The 26,227-nt window shown below is 36.3% G+C and overlaps 1 protein-coding gene across 2 annotated transcripts in view; it reads left to right on the top strand.

Moving 5' to 3' along the window:
• AKR1D1 (aldo-keto reductase family 1 member D1) overlaps positions 1 to 12,961 on the top strand; it is a 35,044-nt gene extending 22,083 nt beyond the window's left edge. The window contains exons 5-9 of one of the 2 annotated variants that reach the window (XM_006910487.1): positions 1,044 to 1,166; positions 5,894 to 6,003; positions 6,696 to 6,861; positions 8,453 to 8,535; positions 12,919 to 12,961. In XM_006910487.1, the coding sequence (XP_006910549.1) occupies positions 1,044 to 1,166; positions 5,894 to 6,003; positions 6,696 to 6,861; positions 8,453 to 8,535; positions 12,919 to 12,961 (525 nt within the window). The remainder of the gene's footprint in view (positions 1 to 1,043; positions 1,167 to 5,893; positions 6,004 to 6,695; positions 6,862 to 8,452; positions 8,536 to 12,918) is intronic. The other variant, XM_006910488.1, reaches the window with a different exon arrangement.
• The last annotated feature ends 13,266 nt before the right edge of the window (positions 12,962 to 26,227 follow it).

Here is a 26,227-nt window from a genome sequence, read left to right as displayed (position 1 = left end):
GGTAAGAAAAGATATTAGCAATATGGAACAAGAAAAAGAAAACATTTAAAATAAGCATAAATAATAATTAAGAAAAATAATGTAATAGAAGAGAAAAATTATTAAATTGAAAAATTAGAATGAAGAAATCTCCCAATATGAAGGACAAGAAAAAAATTTTAATGTGAAAAAAAAGCCAAGAGATATACAAGACAAAATTAGAATTTCCAGTAGTCACAAAATAGGAGTCTCAGAAGAAAAAAAAAAAAAAAAGAAAGAAAAAAGGAAGAGAGACAATATTTAAAAAACAAAAAACTGATATTGAAAGGGCATAGATTTACAAAGAAGAGAAGGAAACTCATACCTAGAGACATTATAGAGAGACTTCAGAATGTCAAATACAAAGAGAAAATGTTAATATTTCCAGGGTGCAGCAAACGAGCCAATAAAGGCAATAAAATGAAATAATAAAAAAATCAATCCAAGAGAAGGCAAGAAAAGAAGGAAAATCAATAGATGGGGAAAACGAAAAGCAAATAGCAAGATGGGAGATTTAAAGTCAGTGGTATCAATAATCGCAGTATATGTAGACAGTCTAAACAATCCAATTTAAAGGCAGAGGTTGTCAGAATAGATAAAAAGCAAAACTCCACTGTGCGTGACATACGAGAAACCTATTTTAAATAAAAACACACAAACGGGTTAAAAGCAAAAGTTTAAAAAAAGAGGATAGAAAAAGATATCGCAGGCTAACAGTAATTAAAAGAAAGCTGGAGGCTAGAGTAGCCATTTTAATATCAAAAACATTTTAGAAAATTATTACTAGAAATAAAGAAGTTTGTTTATAACAATAAAGAAATCAATCTCAAATGCCTGTGCCCCTAGTAACAGAACTCAATCACAGAATTCCTACCTGTCTCTCTCACTTATTTTTTCCCTTCTCAGAATGCCTATTATCTTACTCAGGGGCTTTCCTTTTTGAAGAATTTACAGTCACCATTATAGTCATTTGTTCCTGCTTGTTTTGAGGCTTCTTTCTTGACCCACCAGAATTTGCTCCACAGGCTCTGGAAGCTTGCAAAGATGCTGGCTTGGTGAAATCCCTTGGTGTATCCAATTTTAATCGCAGGCAGCTGGAGCTAATCCTGAACAAACCGGGACTCAGACATAAGCCAGTCAGCAACCAGGTACGGCTTGACAGAAGGGTGGGACATTGTGGTAGTGTAGGGGGACCCAATTATTACATTAAGTAAATAAGGAAGAATCATGGGCTAGGAGTCAGAACGTCTTGTGGTCACTCTACATGTATCTCATCATTAGACCCTGGGCAAATCTTTTAACTTCTCTCACTTTATGTCTCTTAAAAAAATTTTTTTTGAAAGTTCAAATTCAGACAAAAGAAACTCAAAATATTTTTTGGAAGAAAAATAATGAGGGGGAACGAGATTTGCCAGATATTAAGATATATCGACCATTTACAATAATGTTAAGATTAGTGCAAAAGAACCAACACAGAGAGTAGAAAATAAGAGATATGCTAGAAACAGACCGACGTATAATAAAAACTTAATGTAAAATAAAGTAGCACAAACTAACGGCAAATGAATGGATTTTTTGGTAAGTGGTATGGGGAAAATGGCTAGTTATGTGGAAACAATATAGATCTCAGCCTCACACCCTACTCCAAAGTAAATGTCCTTATGATTAAGAGTTAAAGAGAAAGAGGAAGTCATTTGTAAACATTACAAAAGAATTATAGTTTTCCGAAGCTATAGATTGAAAATGAAGCCATGGGAAAATTACAAAGAAAACGATCGATTCAGTAGTATAAAAATGTTAAATCTAAAAATATTAGCAACAACGAGCAAACATAATTATATTTTTTAAAATATAATAGAAAGAAGGGTTAATAGCTTTGTGAATTAAAAGCCTAATAATAATCAATGAAAAAAAGCAGTGAAAAGAAATACTAAGCCTCAACAGAAAAATGGGCAAAAGAAATGAACAAATTCACAGAAGACGAACTGCAAGACTGGTAAACATGAAAATATTCAACTGCACTGGTGATTATAGAAATTTAAATTTAAGTGTGATTTTATATTGTATATTAAATTAGCAAAGCTTTTATTTTTTAATGTAATGCTCTATGTAAGCAAATGATGAAGTGTGGTGAGTACAAATTGATTCAGTTTTACAGGAAACAATATGGCAATAAGTGTCAAGAGCCTTAAAAATGTTCAGTCTTCTATTTCTAGGAATCTATCCTCATGAAAAAAAATCAGAATGCCCATATGTGTGTTTGTCACAGCACTGTTTATAATGGCAAAATGAAAAAAATAGGGGAATGTGTAAATAAATTACAAAACATTCATATTATGTGAAATCCTAACAAAAGATATTCTTGAATCATCTTTGAGGAAAAGAGAAATGGTCATAAAATTAAAAGCAAAGACCAGGATACCAAATGTAATATACAGTGTGGAGGCGATTAAATTATTTAAAAAAACATGCATAGAAAAAAACTGGAAAGAAAGATATTGAAAAAATTAACAGGTTATCTCTGGCTGTGAATTTTACAAGAGAAATTTTGTTTTCTTCTTTATGCTTTTCTGTATTTTACAAGTCATCTGTAGTGAGCATATATCACTTTTATAATCATAACAAGATTATATTATCCACCTTGTTAAGCAGGGATAACGATATTGTCTTCATCCTACTCCATAAAACATTAAGAAGCTAGGCTAAACAGTGCTTTTGGATTGGGTAAATATTTACATTAGAGGATTATGGTTAACTTCTTTGGTTGATTCACTGTTTTTAGTAAATCAAAAAAGTCTAGTATGAGCTCATAACAGAAAGAATGAATTATTACCTACATCGTGACAACAGCTCACGGCTAGAATAGGAATGTTGCTATTTTAGAAGTATCATCTCCAAACTGACACCTACGCTCACACTGTACACAATAAGCTGCTCTCAGGAATGGAGAGGAACCACCCCTGACTTCCGAACTGACTTCAATCCGTCTCTTTATTCCTACTCCATCCCTCATCAGCACATCTCCTTCGTGCACCCCCAAGAACAATATTTTGTCTTAAAAATACTGAAATGACAAACAGGTTTCTTCTTACAATTATATACAGAAAGATGATGATTTTTTAATCTCAGAATGAAAAACAGAGTAAAAATTAGACAATGTGTTTCCTAGTGCCAAGGAGGAAATACCCTGATTTGTTGGCCCAAGGATACTGATCAGCTTCACAAATACACTCTGCAAGGGAAGCAAGACGTGTTGGAAGATCACAGCCTGAGCCTACTCATGTGTTCCGTGGTGCTTGAAAGCAGAGTGTATCAATACTCTAGAGATGGCACAGACCAAAGAGCAGGTCTACAAGCCATCAGCCATTACCCTGTGAACTGGGTAAAACCACTTATACTCCAAAGATACAACATGAGCAGCTTTCAGTGCAGTGTTCAATCCAGAAACATGACTAACATATCGTGGGCATTACAGAGAGTAAACACATTTTATAGGTAAGGGATATGAATCTGAAGACCTTGCATAATTCAAAATTCACATATTTCAATACGTATTTTCCCATTAAGATCAATCTGAAGTAAAATTTGCATATTGTTATACTTTTTCATAGACTTCATGAACAAAATCACATGAAATATGACCTCATTCTATATTCTTCAGAGGACAGGGTTACTTAGTGAAAGGGCTTTTGCTATTTTCCTTCATGGGTTCTGTCCAGCTTCCTAAGATTTTAAGATCTAAAGTTCAGCATTAACGAACAGTGTTGTAGAAGCGCCAGACACGTCACTGACGAGTTACATCAATTTTACATTGTAAACAAGAAAAAGTAAAGACTGCGTCTCCACCAGCCCACTTACAAAGAGCTGTAACCAATCTCTGGCAAAGAAGGCGGGTAGATGTGCTTCAATATACTTCTACTTGGAAATAAGGATGGCATCATGGCCTCGTGACATCAGAAACCAAAACTACCCCCCACCTTAAACTGAGCATCCAGTCCCAGGCTACTCAACAAGGATCGTTCCTGGCCTGAAATGACCTCCACCAAGGCTGCAGCCCTTCTGAAGCCCAACCTAACCATCTGCAGCATCAACAGTAATGTTCCCTAATATTCTGGCTCTGTCCTCTCTATACAGTTATCATCTTCATTCATTGAACAAACAGTCATCGAGCACCTGCCTGACACCAGCCAGGCACTGTGCTAGGCTCTAGGCATGCAAAAGTGACCAGAGACAGATACAGTTCTTGCTCCCATGGCACTGTCTAGTGGGGAACCACATTAATCACAAAACCGTTACTTATAATTAGAAACTGATATAAAAGCTATGAAAAGAAGGAATGTGGTTCTCTGGATTCATATGTACTTGGATCAGATTAAGTTACCCACCCCCACCCCCAGAATTTTTACCTACAAACTACCTATGCAAAGTATTATATTGTATATTATATTATAATATATTATTTTATATTATGAGTTTATATTATATTGACTCAAAAGTTTTTGTTGAGTAAACGTTTCTAGTATGTTGCCTGGTGCAACTCTGTAAAGTTCCAAACTCATTCAGTCACGGATTTGATATTCACGTACCTGTTTGTTCTGCTTTTAATTGTATTAGCCTTATTATATATACCTTTTACTATAAACCATATAAAATCTTTTTTCAAAAGGTAGGTTATAAAAATGCTTATTATACATATAAACACACACATACATATACACATACATATGAATATATACATATGTACATACACATATTTAATAGGCCAGAGACAGGTAACCTGATTAGAAAGGAGTCTTTGTGGGGAAAATTAAATGTTGTGTTTTAAACAAGCAGGCAGGCATTAAATTAAGGAATTTATACTTAGTCTCTAAGAAATGATGTGATAAATTATGTGTTTTGGAAAGATTAGTCTACCAATAATAAACAAGACTGAAAACAAAAAAGGAACTGAAAGTAGAGAGAGATGCTGGCAGTTGGAGAGAATAAAGGAAAGAAATACCACGAACACTATGGTTCCTAACTTACTTTAGTCTAAGTGCCGCTTTTTAAAACTGTTTAAGAAATGTTCCAAAGGGAGGGAAAAAACCCACAAGTGTTTCTCAGTGGACAGAAGGGAGCAAGATTATGATTGTACCTTCTAGAAACATAGTTTGTCAAGTATTCAATATTCCAGATGGTGAACATCATAATTATATACTCAAAATATTTTAATTAAGCTTTGGTTGACTTTACTTAAAAAGAAAAACATGGGTCAAAACTACCATAGTGTTTAAGAAGAAACTTGAGAAGAATTTTGTTGACACGAGTATTTTTAGTGCAGGAATCTTGTCAATAAGATACTAAAAATGAAAGTAGGCTTACATTTGGTGGTGTAGAGAACGCTCAGCCAAGAAGACAAAATTCATCTTTAAATTTAGGTTTATACATGCTCTACCTCTTGCGAAAATATTCTTCGATTTCTGATAGCTAGAGACAGAGGGCTTCTGTAACATGTCGCTTCTACTTACTAAGACTATGATCTGAACCTTGAGACTGTAAGTTTGTTATGGATATTGTATTTGCCAGAATGTTTACTATAAACAACTGAGTATTCACTTAAAATTTTAAATGATGATAGGCATACAAAATTGAATTTGTTCCCCAATTATTCTAGAATCAACCGACAGACAGTGACTTCACTAGCCTTGTTTTAATTACTCTCACTGGTATACAAACAATGTAATCTTCCTTGTTAGGAAAAATATTTAGGATTTGTCTCATTATCCATAATACTTTTAACTGGATTTTATTGAAGGGTTTTTTAAAAACTATGTAAAAATTGCATTCATCTACAAAGCCTTTATTCTGTTCTCCACTCTCCAACACAACCACACAGGTGGAGTGCCATCCGTATTTCACCCAGACAAAACTCCTGAAATTTTGCCAACAACATGATATTGTCCTCGTTGCATACAGCCCTTTGGGAACTTCTAGGAATCCATTCTGGTAAGTAATGCTGTATGTGTCTCTTCAGCAAATGTTTCCTTTGATGTCAACTATGAGGCTAACGAGAATGATATGATCGGAATGACTCTACTTGGCTGTGTGATCTTAAGTAACTTAACCTCTTCAAGCCATTCTCCATATATACAAATTAGAGCTAATAAAACCTTCCTCGCTTAGATGGTGTAACAATAGATCATACTATAATGTCTGAAATTACCTAACATTGCCTGAAACAGAGGGAGTGCTCCATAAATGTTAGTTTAGGCATTATCTGACAGAGTCTCTGGCTATTCTGAAATTTGAGAATTTTTTGATCTCTGTATTCAGTGGCAACACTTCCGCTGTTGTGTGTTCCACAGACCAAAGTAGAAATTTTTCTCCTCTAAGATGAGTCCCAGAGTTGTGCCTCTATTTCTTCCACTTCAGTCCTCCTTCCTTCCCCTATACGCCTACTTCCAACTCAGTTTTCTTTGTAAGACCCATCAAAGAAACGTTTACCCTCTGAAAGAGGCAGCTCTACGCACTTGCTTCTCTTGATCTTCCCATCCTAAGAGCAACTCTTCACTGAGGACCCAAAGTGTCCTGGTGGAGTACCAGGTGAATGGTGAGACAGAAGAGGAGAGGGGCTGATTAACCACTGGTTCTCACTGCTCAAGCTAAATATGATACATGTTTCTATGTTTTTTTTCAAGGGTGAATGTATCTTCCCCACCCTTGTTAAAAGACCCACTTCTAAACTCACTGGGGAAAAAGTACAATAAAACAGCCGCTCAAGTTGTTTTGCGTTTCAACATCCAGCGAGGAGTGGTTGTCATTCCTAAAAGCTTCAACCCTGAAAGGATCAAAGAAAACTTTCAGGTAAGAGAACTGCTTCTGCAAATGTAAAAACTAAGATTTTTTTTTTTTTAATGTAGAGAATTTTCTATTCAGACTAATAAGAAAATTGTAATGCCTACATGATAACACAACATGACATCCTCTACTTCACGAAGGTTTTTGAACAGTGATCATAAGGACAATAATTTTGTTAAAATTTCAGAGGGCTTTATCTGAAGGAAATTCTTAAGCCTTTTCTCCAAATTATACTCTTTTGATATATCTACCAAAGTAAATTTTAACTGTGTCAGATTCTTATTTGAAAAAGACTGGTCCTAGAATTAGAGCAAATCTCCATCACTTTCACTGACTTTGTGAAATCCTGCATCCTTGGCGAGATCTGCAACTTCACTGTGTCGTTAGGACACACTGCATATTCGCGGGAGTCAGAAACTGACTCACCAATACTCAGAGAACAGACAAAAAAGCAAAAAGGAAGCTTGAGTAAGAATTTTTATACAACACTGGTTCGTTCGTGACTGTTTTTATTTTATGCAAACTTTTGATTCCTTGCACAATACCATAAATTCCAAAAGTTGGATAATAAATAATCAAAGAAAGGGTTTCCTTTAAAAAGTACTTGGAAACAATCCATGGGGGAATGATTAAGTAAACTGTTATATCTATATACTACAGATATGGTGGCTAAATGGATTAAGTCAGTCTACATATTTTGAAAGAAAAGACCACCAAGACATATTCTGTGAATTAAAGAAAGTTGCAGAATAATAAAGATATGATACAATTATTGCATGTTACTCTTACTGTGTGTTGAATATCTGGGAAGGATGATAGGACTGAGGTGGTGGGTAATAGGAACTTTTAGTATTTATTCTATACATGTCCATGTACTTCTTTGTGTTTCATTGCTTTACAAAAAGCACATATTTACATATTACTCATATAATTAAATACTACAAATGGTTAAATATACCAAAATAAAAGTTAAGGGATAGAAAGATAAAATAATAAAGTAAGGAAGATCAATTATAACATTTTAACCAAATGTTAAAAATATAAATATGCTAAAATATGAAAATGTTAAAAAAGGACAATTATAAAACCAGAATATAAAGTGTACAAGCCAAGAAAAAAATAAAACAATGAAAATGTAATCAGAAAAGGTAGAAAAAGAGACATTAAAAAATGATAAGAGAAATGATTAAGAGGATAAAACAAAGCAAACTAAAAGTTAAAAACAAAAGTACAGAAGCCGATTTAGAGACTAAGGAAATTGTTTTGTTTTGTTTTTTTTAAGTGTACCAAGGCCATAGTCCAGAATCAAATGTTCATCATCTTTTCCAGAATAAAGAATTCACTCTTGGAATTTCAGTTGTCCTGAACTTATGCTGTTTCAGGGCACTTAGAAAATCTTGTGAGATGTCGTCAGCAGAATTGTTTTAAAAACAAAGGGCAGAAGGGAGTTCCAGCTCCACACTGGTGGGTGGCCCCCGGCACCAGCTCAACTCCTCTGAGACATGTGCACAGGGTCCCCACTGCCGGCCCCACTCCCTGGCCCCGAGCTTGCCCCATCTTCTAAATAAATGTCTGCCTCTTATTTCTGTTACTTCAGATCTTTGACTTTTCTCTCACCAAAGAAGAAATGAATGACATCGAGGCCTTGAATAAAAATGTCCGCTTCGTGGAGATGCTCATGTGAGTTCTGGGGGAACCTTAATCACGTGCTGCACAGTGGTGCTGGATTGTCAAGTGTCAATCAGTGGGGCTCTTATGAACCTAGACCTCTGTCCCCAGAAAGCACAAAGGTAAAGGCCAGTGGGCAGCATATGCTGAATATGAAACAGGTTTGGGTAAATTACATTCATTCTAGGAACCTCCTGCAAATCTACATATTACTTAAAAGACTTCTGGTATTTATATGACATCCCATGACAGATTAAGGATTGGCAGATAAAGACCTTGTGGAGAATTAAGTCATAATGTACATGTTATTACAATAGTGGTACAATTATTCAAATCACTTATATATCTCTTCCTAAAGATCAAAGTGATGCACAAATTAGAGCAAATTTTTCAACAACAAAAAAAACAACTCCTGGGAGAGAGGCACATGAATGTAGTAGAAAGAACAGTAGGTTAGGAGCCAAGAATCTAGAGTTTTAAACAAATCCTTGCCTATAAGATTTGGAGCTTCTAGCTCCACCTGTTAGCTGACTTCCCACAAGCAAAATTTCTTTCACTCCTTCAAAGTGTTGCCAGATTCAGCTAATCAGTGAAGTAGCCCTTTCTTCTCTAAATAGGTCCTTTACAATAAAAAGAGAACACACACACCATATATTTGTATATACACACATATCTTTTCTTCTTAATCATTTTTATTAGTATTTACAGTTCTTTAGATCACCTGCATATTTTCAATCTCTTTAAATAAGCATTTAGAAAATGCTCATTAAAATGGTTCATATAGTTTGGATTCTTATACTATTGGCCACAATATTTTTTTTTTTTTCTGGTGTGGTTTTTAGGAGTGCAGGCTCTGGAGATAGACTGCCTCAGTTCACATCCTGGTTCTGCCACTAACTGGAAGAACTTGTGCAAGTTAGACTCTGTGTGTCTGTTTCCCCAACTGGAAAATAGAGATGATGATGATAATAATAATGCTTACAATGCTGTGTGTGTATGAGGATTCAGTGACTTAATGCACACACAGACTTTAGCCCAGGGCCTGGTACATAACTGTTAATTATTGTTATTATCTATCAGGAATTGAAGAGAGGGGAGAGGGAGGAGGGAGGAGAGCGTGTCTGTGAGTCTGGCCATTGTTTCCCTGCCCGCAGCAGTGGGGCTGGCCCAGTTGAGGAAGCCGAAGCCCAGTCCTTAGAGGGGGGGCAGAAGGAAGGTTACTGTCAATCTCCACATTATATCTATTTTTCCTTGAGAATAGGGAAGCTGAAAAACAGCAACCTTGAATCTAGTCTGGGCTTTGCCATTGACTTGCTGTGTGATTTGGGGCATGGCCCCTCCTTTCTCTAGGCCTCAGTCCCCCTTTTCCTGATTATGATCTCAAAGCCTCCCTTTTTTTGTCTTTATTGAAATATAACAATTAGTTGCTTGTATTTACATTGTACAATTCAATGAGTTTTTTTTTTCAATTATAGTTGGCATACAATAATATATCAGTTTCAGATGTATAGCATAGTGATCAGAGACTCACATAACTTGCAAAGTGATCACCCAGTAAATCTCATACTCCTCTTCCCCCTTACACATTTATTACATTATTAACCATCTTCCCCGTGCTACACTCTACATCTCCGTGTCTACTCTGCAACTATCCATTTGTACCTCTTAATCCCTTTGCCTTTTTTTGTCCCCCTCAACTCCTTTCCTATCTAGTATCCCTCTAAATATTCTCTGTATCTAGGAGTTTATTTGTTTTTGTTGTTGTTGATTTTGTTCTTTAGATTCCACATGTACGTGAAATCAAGTGACATTTGTCTTTCTCTATCCGACCCATTTCATTCAGCGCAGCACCCTCTAGGTGCATCAAGGCAATATCTTTTGCCATCCCCTTCCTTTTAGTCTGTGTGTGTGTCTTTTGATCTGAAGTGAGTCTCTTGTAGGCAGCATATATAGGGGTCTTGTTTTCTTATCCATTCAGCCACTCTATCTTTTGGTTGGAGCACTTAATTCTTTTCCATTTGAGTTACTTTTTGATAGAAATGTAGTTATTACCATTCTCTAGTCTTGTTTTTGATACATGTTTTCTTCTTCTTAAATAAGTTCCTCCAACATTTCCTGTAATACTGGCTTGATGATGATAAATTCCTTTAGCTTATTTTCGTCTGGGAAGCTCTTAATCTGTCCTTCAACTCTAAATGACAGCTTTTCTGGATAAAGTATTCTTGGTTTTCATCACATCAAATATTTTGTGCCAAGCCCTTCTGTCCTGTATAGTTTCTTTTGAGAAATCAGCTGCCAGTCTTTGGGTGTTCCCTTGTAGGTACCTAACTGCTTTTCTCTTGCTGCTTTTAAGATTCTTTGTATTTAATTTTTGTCATTTTCATTATGGTGTGTCTTGGTGTGGGCCTCTTTGGGTTCCTGGGTTTTGGGATTCTCTGAGCTTCCAGGGGTTGTATGTATATTTCCTTCACCAAATTAGGGAAGTTTTCCATCATTATTTCTTCAAATATCTCTTCATCATCTTGTTTTCCTTCAGGTACCCCTACAATATGGATATTTTTACCTTTAATAGTGTCCCATAGGCTCCTTAAATTATTATTATAGTCTAGGCTACTTTTTTCTTGCCATTCTGATTGAGTGTCCTTGGCTTTCCCATCCTCTATATAGGTCATTTGATCCTCTTCTTTATTCACTTTGTCTATCCCATTTAATACACTTCTCATCTCAGATTATGTGTTCTTCGTTTCTGACTGGTTCTCTTTTATAATTTCCATTTCCATTTTTATGTTTTTTATCTCTTTGTTGAAGTTTTCACTAAATTCATCTACATTTCCTGTAAGTTCATTGAGCATCTTTATAACCAGTGTTTTGAACTCTGCAGCTGTTAGATTACTTGACTCCATTATTCCTGGATCTCTGTTCTGTTCTCTCATATGGTTTCTGCTTCTTTGTCTTCCCATTTTGGCTGCCTTTCTGTGTCTGTTTCTATGTACTAAGCAAAGCTCTTAAGTCTCCCAGTCTTAGTAGTGTGGATTTGTGAAGTAGGTGTCCAGTGGCACAGTCCTGAGAGGGGTTCAGCTGCAAGCCAAATTTAGCTCAAGTCTGTGCCCATCCGGGGCCACCTGTTAAGATTCAGCAAGGAATCCACAGATGCCGTGCTTATAGTTGCCTCAAAAGGCCACACCAGAAACCAAGTTGGCCGCATTATTTTTCACGAGTCAGAAACTGTTCTGACTGTACTGATATCAAATTTCTGAATCCATTTCTGAATTAATAAACTAGATTTCTAATGTGAATTTTCCAGGGGAAAAAATGTTATTGACATCAAAATGTACCTAACTTCAAGAATAAAAGAGTAAACAAAAACTTGGAACTAACACTTATAGGTTAATAGCTCTTGAAGATAAATGATTTCTATTGAATAAATATTAAAGAGATAGTAAGATACAGGCAATCTACCAACATTGGTGGATTTTTTACAGACAATTAATTGGTGGCATCATTTGGTTTGACATTTGACATTATTTAATACCTAATTCTAGCAACACTGGGAAAATAACTCATCATACCAGGAAATAAATAGAAAAAGCAGTAAGGTGAAACAAAAATTAGACCTCAATGGTCTAAAAAATGTATTATTTAGGCATGCTGGGCCATAATTCTTTTGTTTTTCATCCAGTTAATCTTTGACATTTGAGAGCCTTTGTTTCATACTTTAAAGTTCATAGTACTTACAGAGAACTGAATCTTAGATATGTCTCATGACAAGAGTGCGTGTGCATGCACACATGCAAGCGTGTACACACACACACACACACACACACACACACGCACACACACACACTCCAGTCCTTTCAAAGATTGTTTCACCATTGTTATTTATGAGATAGGTTCATCATCATTATAGCAGAAACTTAACTTTGCTAGTCATTACCTTTCTAGATCTCAAACTCACTCTCAGGAAGGCTACTGAGAAAGGGAAGGAAAACGGAAAAGAGGGTGGTGACACTGATTGGTAACAGAGCTCTGACGAGAAGGGCCTGTGTGGTTCGCTGAAATGGGAGGCAGCCTGTACCGGGACAGAAGGGAAGAAGGAACTGGAAAGAGGCACGCAACGTAGGCAGGCACTGCTCACCTCCTGTGTTTTTTGTTCTGAGCAAAACATTAATGTGAAGGCTGCCAACCTTCCCCCGCCACACACACACACTTAAACCCAGGTGCTGTCCAGGGCTTCAGTAAAAGGTGCTGGCTTGAGGAAAAATGGGAGGTGGGTGGGTGACAAACAGAGAGGGAATGAGTAAGAGAGAGGGGGAGTAGCCAATGAAATTGCTAGTAACACATACTGCTGTGCAACTTTGGAGTGAAATTTTTCCCTTTGGGGAATTGTTTTGGCAGGTGGTGTGATCATCCCGAATATCCATTTCATGAGGAATACTGACTTGAGAGAGGCCCTGAACTGACTTTTTCCTCTCGCACGTGCCAGGACCTTTGGCTGGGTGTTTCCTCCCAAGATGTGGACATGAAAGGGGTTTTCCTACCCTCAAATGAAGGGGTGACGGTCGCAGGCTTAACTTATGTGTCATATAAGTGACTTTGACTTAGCTATGTTGAAGAAAAGAAGGTTTAAATCTGTTGAAATAATGGTTTTTAAATAATAAAAGAGAACAGTGGTCAGGAAAGCCATAACAATTTGATGGTGGTTTGTTTCCATCCAATGTGTATTTGTTCAGCTTTTACTCAGCTCGATGAATGGATAACTGCTGGTTCTCTCTTGCTTTAAAGGGCGTAAGCTTCAACAGAACTGGTGATCTGTATTACACTGTGTTACACTCTTGCCCCCATTCATCATACGACCACCATTATGCAAAATGGCTTGAGACTATCAACATACACAAATAAGACCCTGCATCATAGAATGATCCAAAGATGACTATTTTAAAAGAAGACATTTTGAAAAGAGGCTTTAAGAAATTGTTGAAAACAGAAAGTTTATAAAATTATTACACTTATGATTTTAAAAGTGTTATTGGGATAATTAGGTGAATTTCAAGAAAGCAAGCTCAAAAGAACACTGGTAATGTTTCTGTATGTAAAATTTTTTAAAGTGAATAAGAAGATATTAGAATTCTGCAAAAGGGATATATCTATTTTAGTTCAACTAAAGTAATATATTTTATTCATTCACATTAGGTCACTCTCACAGGGCAAGAGTTCTTCAAAAATCATATTTGTCCAAGACCAATTGCTTACAGATAATCTTCAATGAACTGAAAACATACCCTCCTGAGAAATTATCACTTAAAAAAATTTTTATCTCTATTCTTGATTTCCACTTCTTCCAGTATTAACACTTACAATGCTGTCCTCAGCAAAGTATTTTGTTCACGAAAATTAATAAAATATGATGAGTTGCTCTACCATATAGATCTTCATTTTGTTGCTGAGGGTGGGTGTGGGGGTGGGTTAGGGGATGATCATCTGCATTCAATTCAAAGACCTTTGATCAAATTGCTACTATACATTTAGCACTGGGAAAAGAGAGACAAAAAAGGAGAATCATAACGAACAAGCAGAAACTTGAGTCCTGATCTCTGTTGTCAAACCCCTTCAAAGTATTTTGAGGGGGCTGGTGCGGAGGAAGGATCACACCTATCAAACCATTTTTTACAAACAGGCATTGGAAGAGTCCTACTATTTGTCAGAAAAAATATTTATATATTTCTAAAGATGAGAAGAAGGGAATCCTCTTTTAGTCAGAGATATTGGAGTCAGAAAACTGGAAGGTAAGGAAAGGGTGAGTCCCACATGAGCTTCTGCATGGCACTTCTCCCTCCGCTCTCACCCCTCTCAAGCGTCCCTTCTATTATGAGATGAACTGTGTCCCCCTCCCCCCAAATGTTGAAGTCCTAGCCTCAGAATGTGGCCTTATTTGAGAATAAGGCCATTGCAGACATAATTAGCAAGATGAGATCATACTGGAGTAGGTGTACCCTACTCCAATACGACTGGTATTTTTATAAAACGGGGGAAATTTGGATGCAGACGTGCACAGAGGAAGAATGCCACATGCAGACAGCAGCAGAGATTGGGGTGATGCTTATACAAGAAAGGGAACCGCAAAGATTTACAGCAAACTACCAGAAGCTCGGGAAGAGGCTGGGACCAGACTCTTCCTCGGAGCCCTCAGAGGAAACCAACCCTGCCAACACTTTGATCTCAGACTTCTGGTTGCCAGACTGTGAGAAATAAATTTCTGTTGTTTAAGTCCCCTGGTTGTGGCACTTTATTACAGCAGACCTTGCAGACTGATACACCATCCCTCAGTCAAGATCTCCAGTTTCTCCAACTGACGTCAATAATAAAAATGGCCTTAGTCAAAGCTTTGTCGAACTCAGGCACTGATAACCAATCACTTTGATCCTCCTGGGGACTTTTGCAATCCCAGGGATGTTTATTAACTGAACTCAATCTCCTTTCTAATCAGGGGACCTCTGATCTGCTATGGAGTAAGATATATCAATAGTGATGTAACCTGCCCAGAAAAGGAGAGGAGGCCAAAAGCATATCGTGCTCATTGATCTATAAAAACGCACAAACGGGAGCAGCAAAGACTTCCCGCCCCAGCCCACAGAATGTTTCTTGATCTGCCTGTCCCTGACTGTTCTCCTAGAGGACCTCCCTTGGTCACTATCTTCCATAGGTAATGACACTGAGGGCATCAGAAAAGATAATGAGAGGGGCACAGGCAATGACCCCATGTCTGCAGCCTTCAACACTTTGAGATGTGTACAATTTATGACCACAGTTATGGGAATTCATGAAGGTGGAGCAAAATCATATTTCCCAGGCTTGGTATTTCTCTTGAACTCTCTAAAAATTTCAGGCTTCTGCTGATGACTTCAATTTCTGATAACTGTAGAATAGTAACTAAATCTGGAAGTTTTGTGGAGCCTTGGTCCTTGAATGTGAACTCTCCCTGAATGGACTTCATGTTTCTACCTCCAGATACCAATTCCCCAAATTCTCACTTCTCTCAGCTGGGGCAGAAGGTGGGGAAAGACAGATAATCATTTTTTATTATAATCTCCTGGGCATTGGTATTTTAGCCAGTTTGGGAGCTGAGATGCAGAGTATGGTAGGGGTATGGGGAAAGTAGCAGTGATTCTGACAAAAATACATGGACTTTTATACGGTCCCCCATAAATCTGGCTATTGGTAAATCTTCCTTCAAAGGTTATAAAGCACCTTTAAGAGCAGTATTTAGGGACTCTTAATCCTGTCTGTAGGGTTGTCAGGAAGAGATAAAGTTGCCAGAAGACTAGGAGCTGGGTAGACCTCACTTTAAGTCCTGTTGAGGGCCACGTGGAGGTCAGGAAGGAGCAGCCTTGCCAGGAGCCCATGAAACTGACTGAACATACTTTTTTAAACTGTGCTACTTAATAATATACTATTGAGCATTTTTATTGATATTTTTATATAAGATTATAGTTTTATTTATGTATGTTCTTGAATTTCTATTATCAAACTGTGCTCATTTTATTATTAAAAAGAGAGAACAAGGTTTTCTTTCACTCTCTGTACTCTAGAACAAATTAAATTCAAATTATTTGTTCCTTAAAGTGTTGGTGGAATTTACCTGACGTTTTCATCAAGTTTTGCAAATTTATCTTCTTGAAATTTATCTATGTCATATAATTCTAAAAATGTAAATATATTTGTTCATTTAGTCAATGAACGTTTTAGTGTGCCACTCTGCTAGGCTCTATCGTAAGCAGTTGGGATATTTCAGTAAACAAGACGAAAATCCCTGAGCTCTCATATATGCTTGTACTCTTCTTCTGATTCCTTTAATTTTCCTAAATCTGTGGTTATTTCCTTTTCATTCTTACTTTGTAAGCCTATTTGTTGTTTTTCCTATTAATTAATCAGTGATTTATCAAGTTATTTTTGCTTGTTTTTGAATTTCACTTAGAGCAAATTTCCAAAAAAAAGAAAATTCATTGATTAGTCCTGCTGCTTGTTTCCTAATTCGTTAATACCTTGTTTTCTTCTATTGAGCTCTTGTCTATTTATCTTAGTTTGTCCGTAGACTTCTAACTTCTTAGGTTGAATGCCTATTTCATTTATTTTTGTTTTTGTTTAGTAATATAAACACTGAATATAATAAACTTGCTTCTAAGCACTGTTTTAGTTAAGATTTCATAAATATATTTTGTTATTTTCTAGATATTCTCAGTTTTGGTTTTGCCTTATCTTTGGTTAATACCTGTTTATAAGAATTTGTCTTAATTTCATTTCTAGTGTTAGAGCTTTTTTCTAGCTTTTATGTTCTACTTTTAACCATGCTGAGCTCAGAGAGCATCAATCAATAGTTTTAATATTTCATGGGATTGTGACAAGATACATTTTAAGGTACTGAGTTAGATATAACGGACATATGATTCTGTGTTATATATTTTTATCATCTAGTATTAAAAAAGCTATTTTAGGTGAGTGGTTCTTTTTTTAACAGTGGTTCTTAACTGAGGGCAGTTTTGTCCCACCCTCCGCCAGGGGACATTTGGCAATGTCTATGGACATTTTCGGTTGTCACAAGTAGCGGGGAATGGGGATAGGTGACACTGGCATTAGTAGGTAGAGGCCAGGGATGCTGCTAAACTTCCTACAATGTATAGGACAGCCACCACAACAAAGAGTTATCTGAGCCAAATCCTAGCATGATAGTCCTTCTTCAAAGATGTTAAAACGTGTTTATTCCTTATACCCTCATTTCAGCTTACTGCATATAACTGAAAAGTAACCCATTTAGGCTCATTTTTAGAGTGCTTACAGCAAACCGCTCATCCTTTCTAATTTATCTATGTTTTTTCTTAAGCATTTTATCTTTTCTCAGACCGTTAAACTGATAATGAGTTTCATGCTGTCAGTATCTGAGTTTAAAGCATATGGGCAAATGAATCCCAATGAAAATGAGTTAATGCAGGAAATAAATTATAAATTATTTCCTCAGTATGAGTCAAGAGAAAATTGCTCTGACAAATAACAGGCTGCTACTGAAAGATAGAAGCAATATGGGAGATTAGATTAAATTAAAATGGTAATCTACTTTCCTTCCTGCCCCAAATTTCTTGAAATAACCAAGCACAGAACCAATTAAATAGACCAAATCCATAGCACCTCTAGAATAAAGAAAGAGTACATCAGTGAACCCAAAATCCTTAAGGATAGAAAGCAGAGGTAGTTGGATTGGCAGGGAAATAAGAGAATAAAACTGTAGCCCAAAATCTTCACGGGAGACAACTACTGCAACAATAATGGCAATTTTAGACATGCTTCAAACTTAGAGTCGATAAATTTAAAGAAGAAAAGTAGAAGTTTCAATGACCTCACAATCCACCAGGGCTACTTCCTTACATACACGCAATTCTGAGGGACCAAGAGCCATTTCTGTTCTTCCGGCAAAAACTCACTTCTTTCTAATCAAAGTGAATACTAGCCCAGAAAAGGGCAGGTCACACAATATTGAGACTGGACAAAGAAACAGACCACAGCCTGGGGTAACTTTGAAGACCTTCACAAAAGAGAGGATTTAAAAAAAAAAAATCACAAAGCCAATTCTGCTACTTCTGGGATAAAGCTATGGAGTAGGGGAGAGGGAGCAGAAGTGACAACAGAAGGAGGTAACAGGAGGACACAGTATTAAAGGGGACCCTTGGCTACTGAAGAACCAGTGTATTATGACTGAAGAAGACAGAATTTGCCACATCAAAATATACCGCTTTGGCATAAGGGTTATTTTGAGCTGAAGGCAATTGAGAAGAAACAGATAGAGAAGCTCTCTGGCCTCCCGCTATTTGCCTAAAAGGAGGACATAAATTCACAAAGTATCCCTCCTCCTACCCTCTACCAGGAAAGACAAAAGTTAATCAGTGGAACAACCTCAGATGCTCATCAGACTGGAGATGGCACCAAAGGAATTCATACAGCAAACTTTACTAACCAGCCCTTATCTGCCATTAGTCTCCCATACATTTTTGGCTTCCCACAATTTGCGGCCCCTAGAGATTCAAATTCCTATTCCATTATCTTATCGCTTTTCTAAAAATTTATTGGTTTTTTGCTAAAGAATTATATTCGCCCAAGTTCTTACCAGACCTGCAACCAATGATTAACAGTAAACATGTTTGGGTATTAGATCATAGAGTCTAGAGATGTAGGTATAGGCTTTAATGAAATGTTTCAATTGCTTTGGTTTTCACATAGTTTATAGTTGAAGATCAAGAAAGTATGTTAGTCATGTTCTGAGGGCCTACCTATGTAGCAAGTTCCAGAAAAAATGGTTAAAAGTATACTTTGCTTGAGATAATAGAAAAATGTAGCCAGTTAAGCATTGATAGCTTAAATAATAACAAAGGTCAGAAGATGTTTAGTTTCTGTTTTTGCTTTAAAGATAACATCACTGATGGCACAACCATGAGACGTTTTGCAAAATCTCGGTTATTCAGCCCAGCTAAGTCACCTGACCACAGTTACAAAGGCTCCAGACGAGATGATGCCAGAAGCTGAAATACTCAGACTAGAGAAAACCGGCTAAAGCTTGCACAAGAACTAACCAATCAGCTTCTCCCAAGACTCCTGACCCCCAACTCCCAATCTTCGCCTTTAAAAACCCTTGAATAAAAGCCACCCAGGAGTTCTGGCTTTCAGCAATAGCTTCCCGTTCTCCCTGCATGGTGCCCTGCAAATAAATTGCCCTGATTTCTTTCACTGCAAAACTAGGTGATCAATGTTGGGCTCTGCTGCTCATCGGGTAGGCAAACCTTCGGTCAGGTGGCAACCTATGAGTTACTCATCTCTGGATGCTCCCATGTCTGCAATGCGCAATACACCTGTTAAACTAATTTTTCTCTTACTGATCTGTCTTTCGTCGGTCTGAATTACAGGGCCCAGCCAGAGAACCTAAGATGCATAGAGAAAGATTTTTTTCTCCCCTATGTGACTGTGTCATGTATAAATTCATATTATCCTCTTTCTAATATCTCCCTGGAAAAGGCAAAGAAGCCATGAACAATTATCATGGAAACCATAAGATCTATTATCTCCTCTTGCCAACTCCACCTGCCTTCGGGTAAGGAGCCTCTTTAAAAAACCTTAAACACCAGTGCCAACTATAGAAAACTGAGGAACAAGCCCAGCATACAGATTACATCAGCAAGGCAGACAGCAACAGGGTTCGGCCCATGATGGCCTTGGGAGCTTGGGAGTCTAACAGTTAGAAACAGAGGACCAGTGGTTCCAAATGCACTGATAACGTCCAAATCCTAGGAGCATCTTCAGAGGTGTATACATGGAAAGGACTCCCTTATGTACAGGTGTCAGTGGTGACAACTGCACCTGACTATTGTCATGGCACTGGTGGCAACTGCACCATCAATATCCACCTCCATTCCCCGGCTCTTGAACAGGAAACTTCACCCTGACCTTGTGGTAGACCCTGTTGGAATGCCTTCCACATATCCTTTGAGATAGATTTTTCTGTGTAATGTAAAAGAACATCTCCACACCGATAGCTACTGACCTTGCACGTACGTGCACAGGCCACAGAGGCCAAGCCTGAACTGCAGGTGATCTGAATCTTGCCTGAGCATCGCGAATCCTCCCAAAACAATAGTGCATGGGAGGCTTATGAGGAACTGCTACGAGGCCATTCCTCACTTCTCTATCTGCCAAGGATGCTGAAATGAGGCAGTTTCTCATTTCCTCCCATGTTCTGATGACGTCTGAGGCTCTCTGTCTCACCCCCTTGTGCTATAAAGTGGCTTAGTGCAACATAGAGATAGCCTCTCAGCAACAGAATACTCCACCATTCATGTGGATCCTTTTTGTGTGTGTGCTGCCCTACACAAGAGACTAAAGAAAGACCGTTATTATTATAAGGGACATAGAAACTAAAAAAGAGAGATTACACTGCTATATTCAGAAGAAAATCACATACTTAGATTTCAATAATCATTCTCCCTGTGGATCCTGCTGGTACATAATTATATGTCTTTGTTTCTGACCACTAGTCTGAATAGATACTCACATCTCTGTTTCAGTGTTAGATTCTGCTACTTTATCACTATTGCAACTCTAGCTTGCACAAGAGTTAGTAAAATTTCCCATTTGATAAATATTTTTTGAGCAAACATATACTTTATCTACCTCTAGAATAAACCAGATTATAAGATTTATTAAAGTTTAATGGAACAAGTTCTTATTCCAATTACCCAATAAAAATGATATTCATATATCAGATATTAATATAAATATGAAGAGGAATACAAAGATTTCTAGAGTTTTTTAATGCTTTAAATATACTGTCTCTAGGGGGAAAAATGGTTCACTAAAGTAGTAACAGAAAAAATGTTTTAAAAAAGTTTATGAGTTTAATTAACAATCGGTTACTTGGAAACATCTCTGAAGCAAAACAACTTAAAAATTTTAATATCTGGTACATGGTTACATAGGGAAATTTTAATATAAGAATCAAGATGATTCTGTGGATAAATTAGACTGGTTTAATAAATTTGGTTTAGAAATAACTATCTTTTCCTTGATTTTACAAGGATAAAATTATTCAGCCTACGGGGAGGGATTTATTTTCTAATAAAAAAGTAAATTTGAGTTTTCTAAACTGCCTCTATTGATTTTACTGGTCCAAAAGCTAATTCATATAAGATTATAAAATATTAAAATTATGTATCAAACTAAATTAAGTTATAATAGATAAGTCTTTGTAAGAGGGATTTTTACAATGCTATATAATCATACAGGCTTAATGTGTCAGCATAAATCGTGATGTCCAAATCTTTAAAGACCTAAAGCTAAGACCTTAAACTAATATTAAACTGAGTTATTCAATTATCTTTGCATAACTGGAAAATTTCTTTGTAAGTGTGAAAAACAAGACAGCAAATGAAGTCACTTATTCTTAACTTCATCACCAAAAATACAAGATTTAATTTAATAACAGCTTTGGGTCTCCCAGAAATAGAATCTTAAGCCAGTCAGTCAGGAACTGCCGGATCAGCGTTAGTTAGGTCACCTGTCTGATAGACTCCTGCCATCCCCTAAAGGAAAACAACTTTGCTAAAAGCAATCTGCTTTTTTACCTAGTACAACTTCCTTATTCTTGTTCCCTTCTGCCTATAAGTCTTTCATTTTGTATAGCTCTTCAGGGCACCTTTCTATCTGCTAGAGTGGATGCTACCCGATTCATGAATTGTTGAATAAAGCCCCCAAAAAAACTTTAAATTCTACTCAGTTGAATTTTGCTTTTAAAATAAGACAAAGATACAAAACATTCGTCACTAAACATCATTTTAATTTACCCTTCTCTCTTATTTTGACAAAACTATAGACTGGTCATCAATTAGCAGATTAAAGGATGAAAACGTCTTTAAATGATAAGACATGGGTGTAGACAGCATCCTGAGAAGGCCTTCAAATCAAGATTCATCATCAGGATATAAGGTTTACTTCCGAGCTTAGTTTTTGCTAGTTATCTCACCTCCCTTTCCTTAATTCTTTCCTTTCATGTTAACCCTTTTTAGCATGGGCACCACTATCAGTTTCTAACTGTTGAATTTGTTTTCCAGTCTTTCGAAGTATTAAAACAAACCTTGATATCAAAAACTTATCAAAAAGAATCTAAGACACTGGACTGGATTTTACTGATTTCTACAAGCATTCTACTGTGGCGAGAAGTTTCAAAACTAGAATGTGTGATCCATAATTTATCTCTCACGAGAACCAAACGATGGTTAAAATAATCCATTAAGATACACACACACACACACACACACACACACACACACACACACACACACACAGCTTGTTTAACCAATGAAACCATTCTTCTTGCCATAGGTTCCCAGTGTCTCTCTTAACATTGTGGTTATCCTGATACCTAGAGTGTGTGTGTATACCTTATAGACAAAGTGCCCTCTCCACTGTCTGATAGCCAAGTGCTAAAATGTTGCTGTACAGCCATTCCATTATCCCAAGCTAATATCCAATTGATAAGATCACGTCAAAAAGAGACCAACCCCTTAATGACCAAACCTGCTCCATTTGGAGCTCATTTGACCAAAAGCAGAGAGTTGAAAAATTCCTATGAGAGAAAAGATATAGCCTGGCCTAACTGAAGGGTGATGATATCAGAAGGATCCAGGTAGATGTTACACAGAGATGCCATGACTAAACTCCCACAGATTTCTGGAGAATCCATAAACCAATGAAGTTCTTAGATACTCCTAGTCAGTTTTCTCAAGGACAGAAGTCCAGACGGACCACTATACTAGTTGCCAATTAGCTATCCAGTGGAGAAATGGAAGTCTATTGTAATAAGGTTATACAATGCCTCTGAGGTAATTTGACAATAGCCTGTTTGACGTTAAATATGCATCAAGGAAACTCTAGAGCAACCATTTAAGAGAACTGAGCTAACAAGGCAATAGTAGAGATAAATAGAATCTTAAAAGTATTCAGTTAATCCAAACGAAGGCAGAAAAAAAATAAACGGATCAAAGACTACATGAATAAAAAGCTTATAGCAAGATGGTAGATGCAAACCAAATTCATAATTTCATCTAATGTAATTTGTTCAAGAATTCAAAATAAAAGGCAGATTGTCAGACTAGATAAAAATGTAAAACCCGACTATATGCTATGTACAGTAAATTCACTTTAACTCTAAATTGGAAAACAAAATAATGACAACCCTTTATACCTGCTAAACTAGAAAAATTAGGGGATACTGGCCTTAATGAATTGCTGATGGACTATACTCTAGGACAGTCATGCTAGAGGACAATCTGGCACTTGGCCAGAGTAAGACTGCTCAGCCCTATGGCCCAGCTATTCCACATGTGAGATTTTATTCCCAAAAAATCGCACCTACATTCATAAGGTTGCATGCACAAGAACATTCACAGAAGCACTGTCTGCCGTAGCTGGGTGTTAGAAGCAATCTGGGTGCCCACGGCAGAGAGGAGGATCAGTAAAATATGGTAAATGCCCACCACAGGGTACTATGGAGCAAGAAGCAGCAACGAGCTAATTGTAAACATAGCAACATAGATCTTTAAAACAGTACTAAGTGAGGAAAAAAAAAGAATAAGAGATGAATTGAGATCTATAACATGATACAATTTACATAGAGACATGCCTTCTAAACAACATTACCCGTTTTAGAGCAATACAAACAAGAATACGCATTTAAAATATTAGAATAGTTACTTACATATGCAGGGGAGTGAAAAGATAAAAAGGAATAAATGACAATAAATACGTATGTACGTATATAAAAACAAAAGAGCCTCTCACAAGCTAATAGTACTAATGTGCCATAAACTGAGGCATGATTAACTCAATCTCTTGTACATGAAGACCAATTAAGAAAAACATATGTAAAACAAAATGTCACATAGTTGAATCATTTTCCAGCATTTTCCCTTAGACACTCTGACTTTTTTTACCCTCTCCTAAAATTATATAAATCCCTTTATTTTTCTAATCATTTCTAGTTTTGTTTTTACATTTAGATCTTTAATTCATCTGAAAACATTTTTTTGCATTTGCTGTGCAGCATGGTCCTAACTTTATATTTTTTAACAGAAATCCAGTTGTCCCAATGTGTTGTATTTAAAGGGTCATCTTTCCTCACTGATTTTAAATGCCCATTTACCACACGCTTAACTGCCATATGTACATGAGTCTATTTCTGGATTCTTTTTTATTCCTCTGATCTACTTGTTTATTACTTTACCAAAACCATTCATTAGTGTTGTTTTATAATACATTTTAGTATCTGTTTGGCCCTCCCACACTACTATTTTTTTACAACAATTTCTTGGTAATTATCACATTTTTCCCTCTTCAGATAAAAATAGAAACTTTCCAAGATCCCCCTAAATGCTCTATTGGGATTTTCTTTGGATTGTATAATATTCATATATTATTTTGGGAAACATTAATAGCTTTGTTATATTTAAACCTCACCCAGAAACATGGTATGCCTCTGTGTTCAAGTCTTACTTTATGTCCTTCAGTAAAAATGTATCATTTTCCTCAGACAAGTGTACCACCTTTTTTGTTTAATTTATTCTTGAGTAACATTATTTGTTGCTACTGCAAATAGCAGTAGCAACAAATAATTTCCATTTCTAACTGAGATGCTACTATATAAAAAGGCTATTTTTCATAATTGAATTTTTTATATTTGTATTTTTTTATTTGAATATCTGAGATTTTCAATTTTCATAAGATAATAAATAGGTGATAGGTAATTGTTTTTTATTTAGAGTGAGCAAGAACATAAGGGAATTTAAATACAAGCTATTTCTATTTTATTTTGCACATATGAGCAGAATGTTTACAATACTGTTTAAAACTTGGAAAATTTTAAAGCATTTAGTTCACCAATATATAAAGCAAAGGTTGTATCCAGAAGCAAATATAAACAAATATAAACATAATAAAATTAGGTATTCAGAAAAAGAATTATTTATACATAAAATAAAGCAGCTCTCTATAAAATTAAGCAACTTCCATGAACCATGCACAGGGCCAGGCACAACACAGAAGCTTGAAGTTTAATGTAGAAAAGCATTATTTTAAATAAGATAAATGCACGTAAATTTATACCAATAGGCAATATTATATCAACTACAGGCAATCCTCTCTTTGCTTGTTAGCATAGGACGTTAAAAAGATCACACAAGCCGAAACTATGCAAAGTAATCTTAATAACTGACAGGAAAAATTACAAGTATCTGTGATATTTACAATTTTTGTCAAAACATTTAAAATTCTCTTACTCTTGATTATAAATGTATAGTGAAATCGAAAAAAAAGAACTAATAATTATTTACTATGCTGTAATTCAAAATTTTAGAAACATTGAGGATTAAAGTGTTTTATTTCTTTGTAAAAAATGTATCAAGAGTAGTTTGAACAGTTTTTGCTTTTTTCTTACCTAAATTATGGTACAGAGCAAACATCATTTCTGTATTTTGGAGGGTTATCATCTTGCTCTCTAAGTTTAGATCAGATACCAATATTTTATCCTTTATGCTTTCAATGTCATGAAATATCTGAGAATTCCTTTAATGTGATGTTTTTGTCACTTCCTCTGGGACATCTTCATCTTTTTCCTCATAACCAGTTCCCTTGTGTATGCTGATAAACTTACCTTCACTAAGTCCCTCTGGCTGTACATCTAGAGGCTGTTCAATGATGACAGTGTCAACATTCCCACAGTGATCTCTTTTATAATTCCATTTATGTTTGATTCAAATTTTATTTCGAGCATTATCACTTTATGTTTTGTTGTTTTTCTCCATTCATCTTTGTTGGCCAACTCCCTGTTTTAATTATCCAGTTTTATAAAATATTGTGTGGGTTTATCACTGGGAGGCAAGGAGACAGCCCAACTACACACTTTGCTGTCTGTCTGTGTGTGATGGGAAAAAAAGATGTGCAGTGACCAGTCACTGACCGGCTTTGATAAGACCGAGTGCTGATTCTGATGCACATCTGTTATCGATGAGTGATTTGAAGACTGAAGAACTGGCAATAAACTTTGTATTTTATGCAATTAATCACGGTTAATACATTGCATGAACTGAAATTTGGATCATGTTGTTGGGGGACTGGCGCT

The sequence above is a fragment of the Pteropus alecto genome, unplaced genomic scaffold (genome assembly GCF_000325575.1).
Source record: "Pteropus alecto unplaced genomic scaffold, ASM32557v1 scaffold22, whole genome shotgun sequence".
NCBI lineage: Eukaryota > Metazoa > Chordata > Mammalia > Chiroptera > Pteropodidae > Pteropus > Pteropus alecto.
Note: the sequence above shows the minus strand (reverse complement) of the source record. Positions and strands in the feature narration are given on the sequence as shown.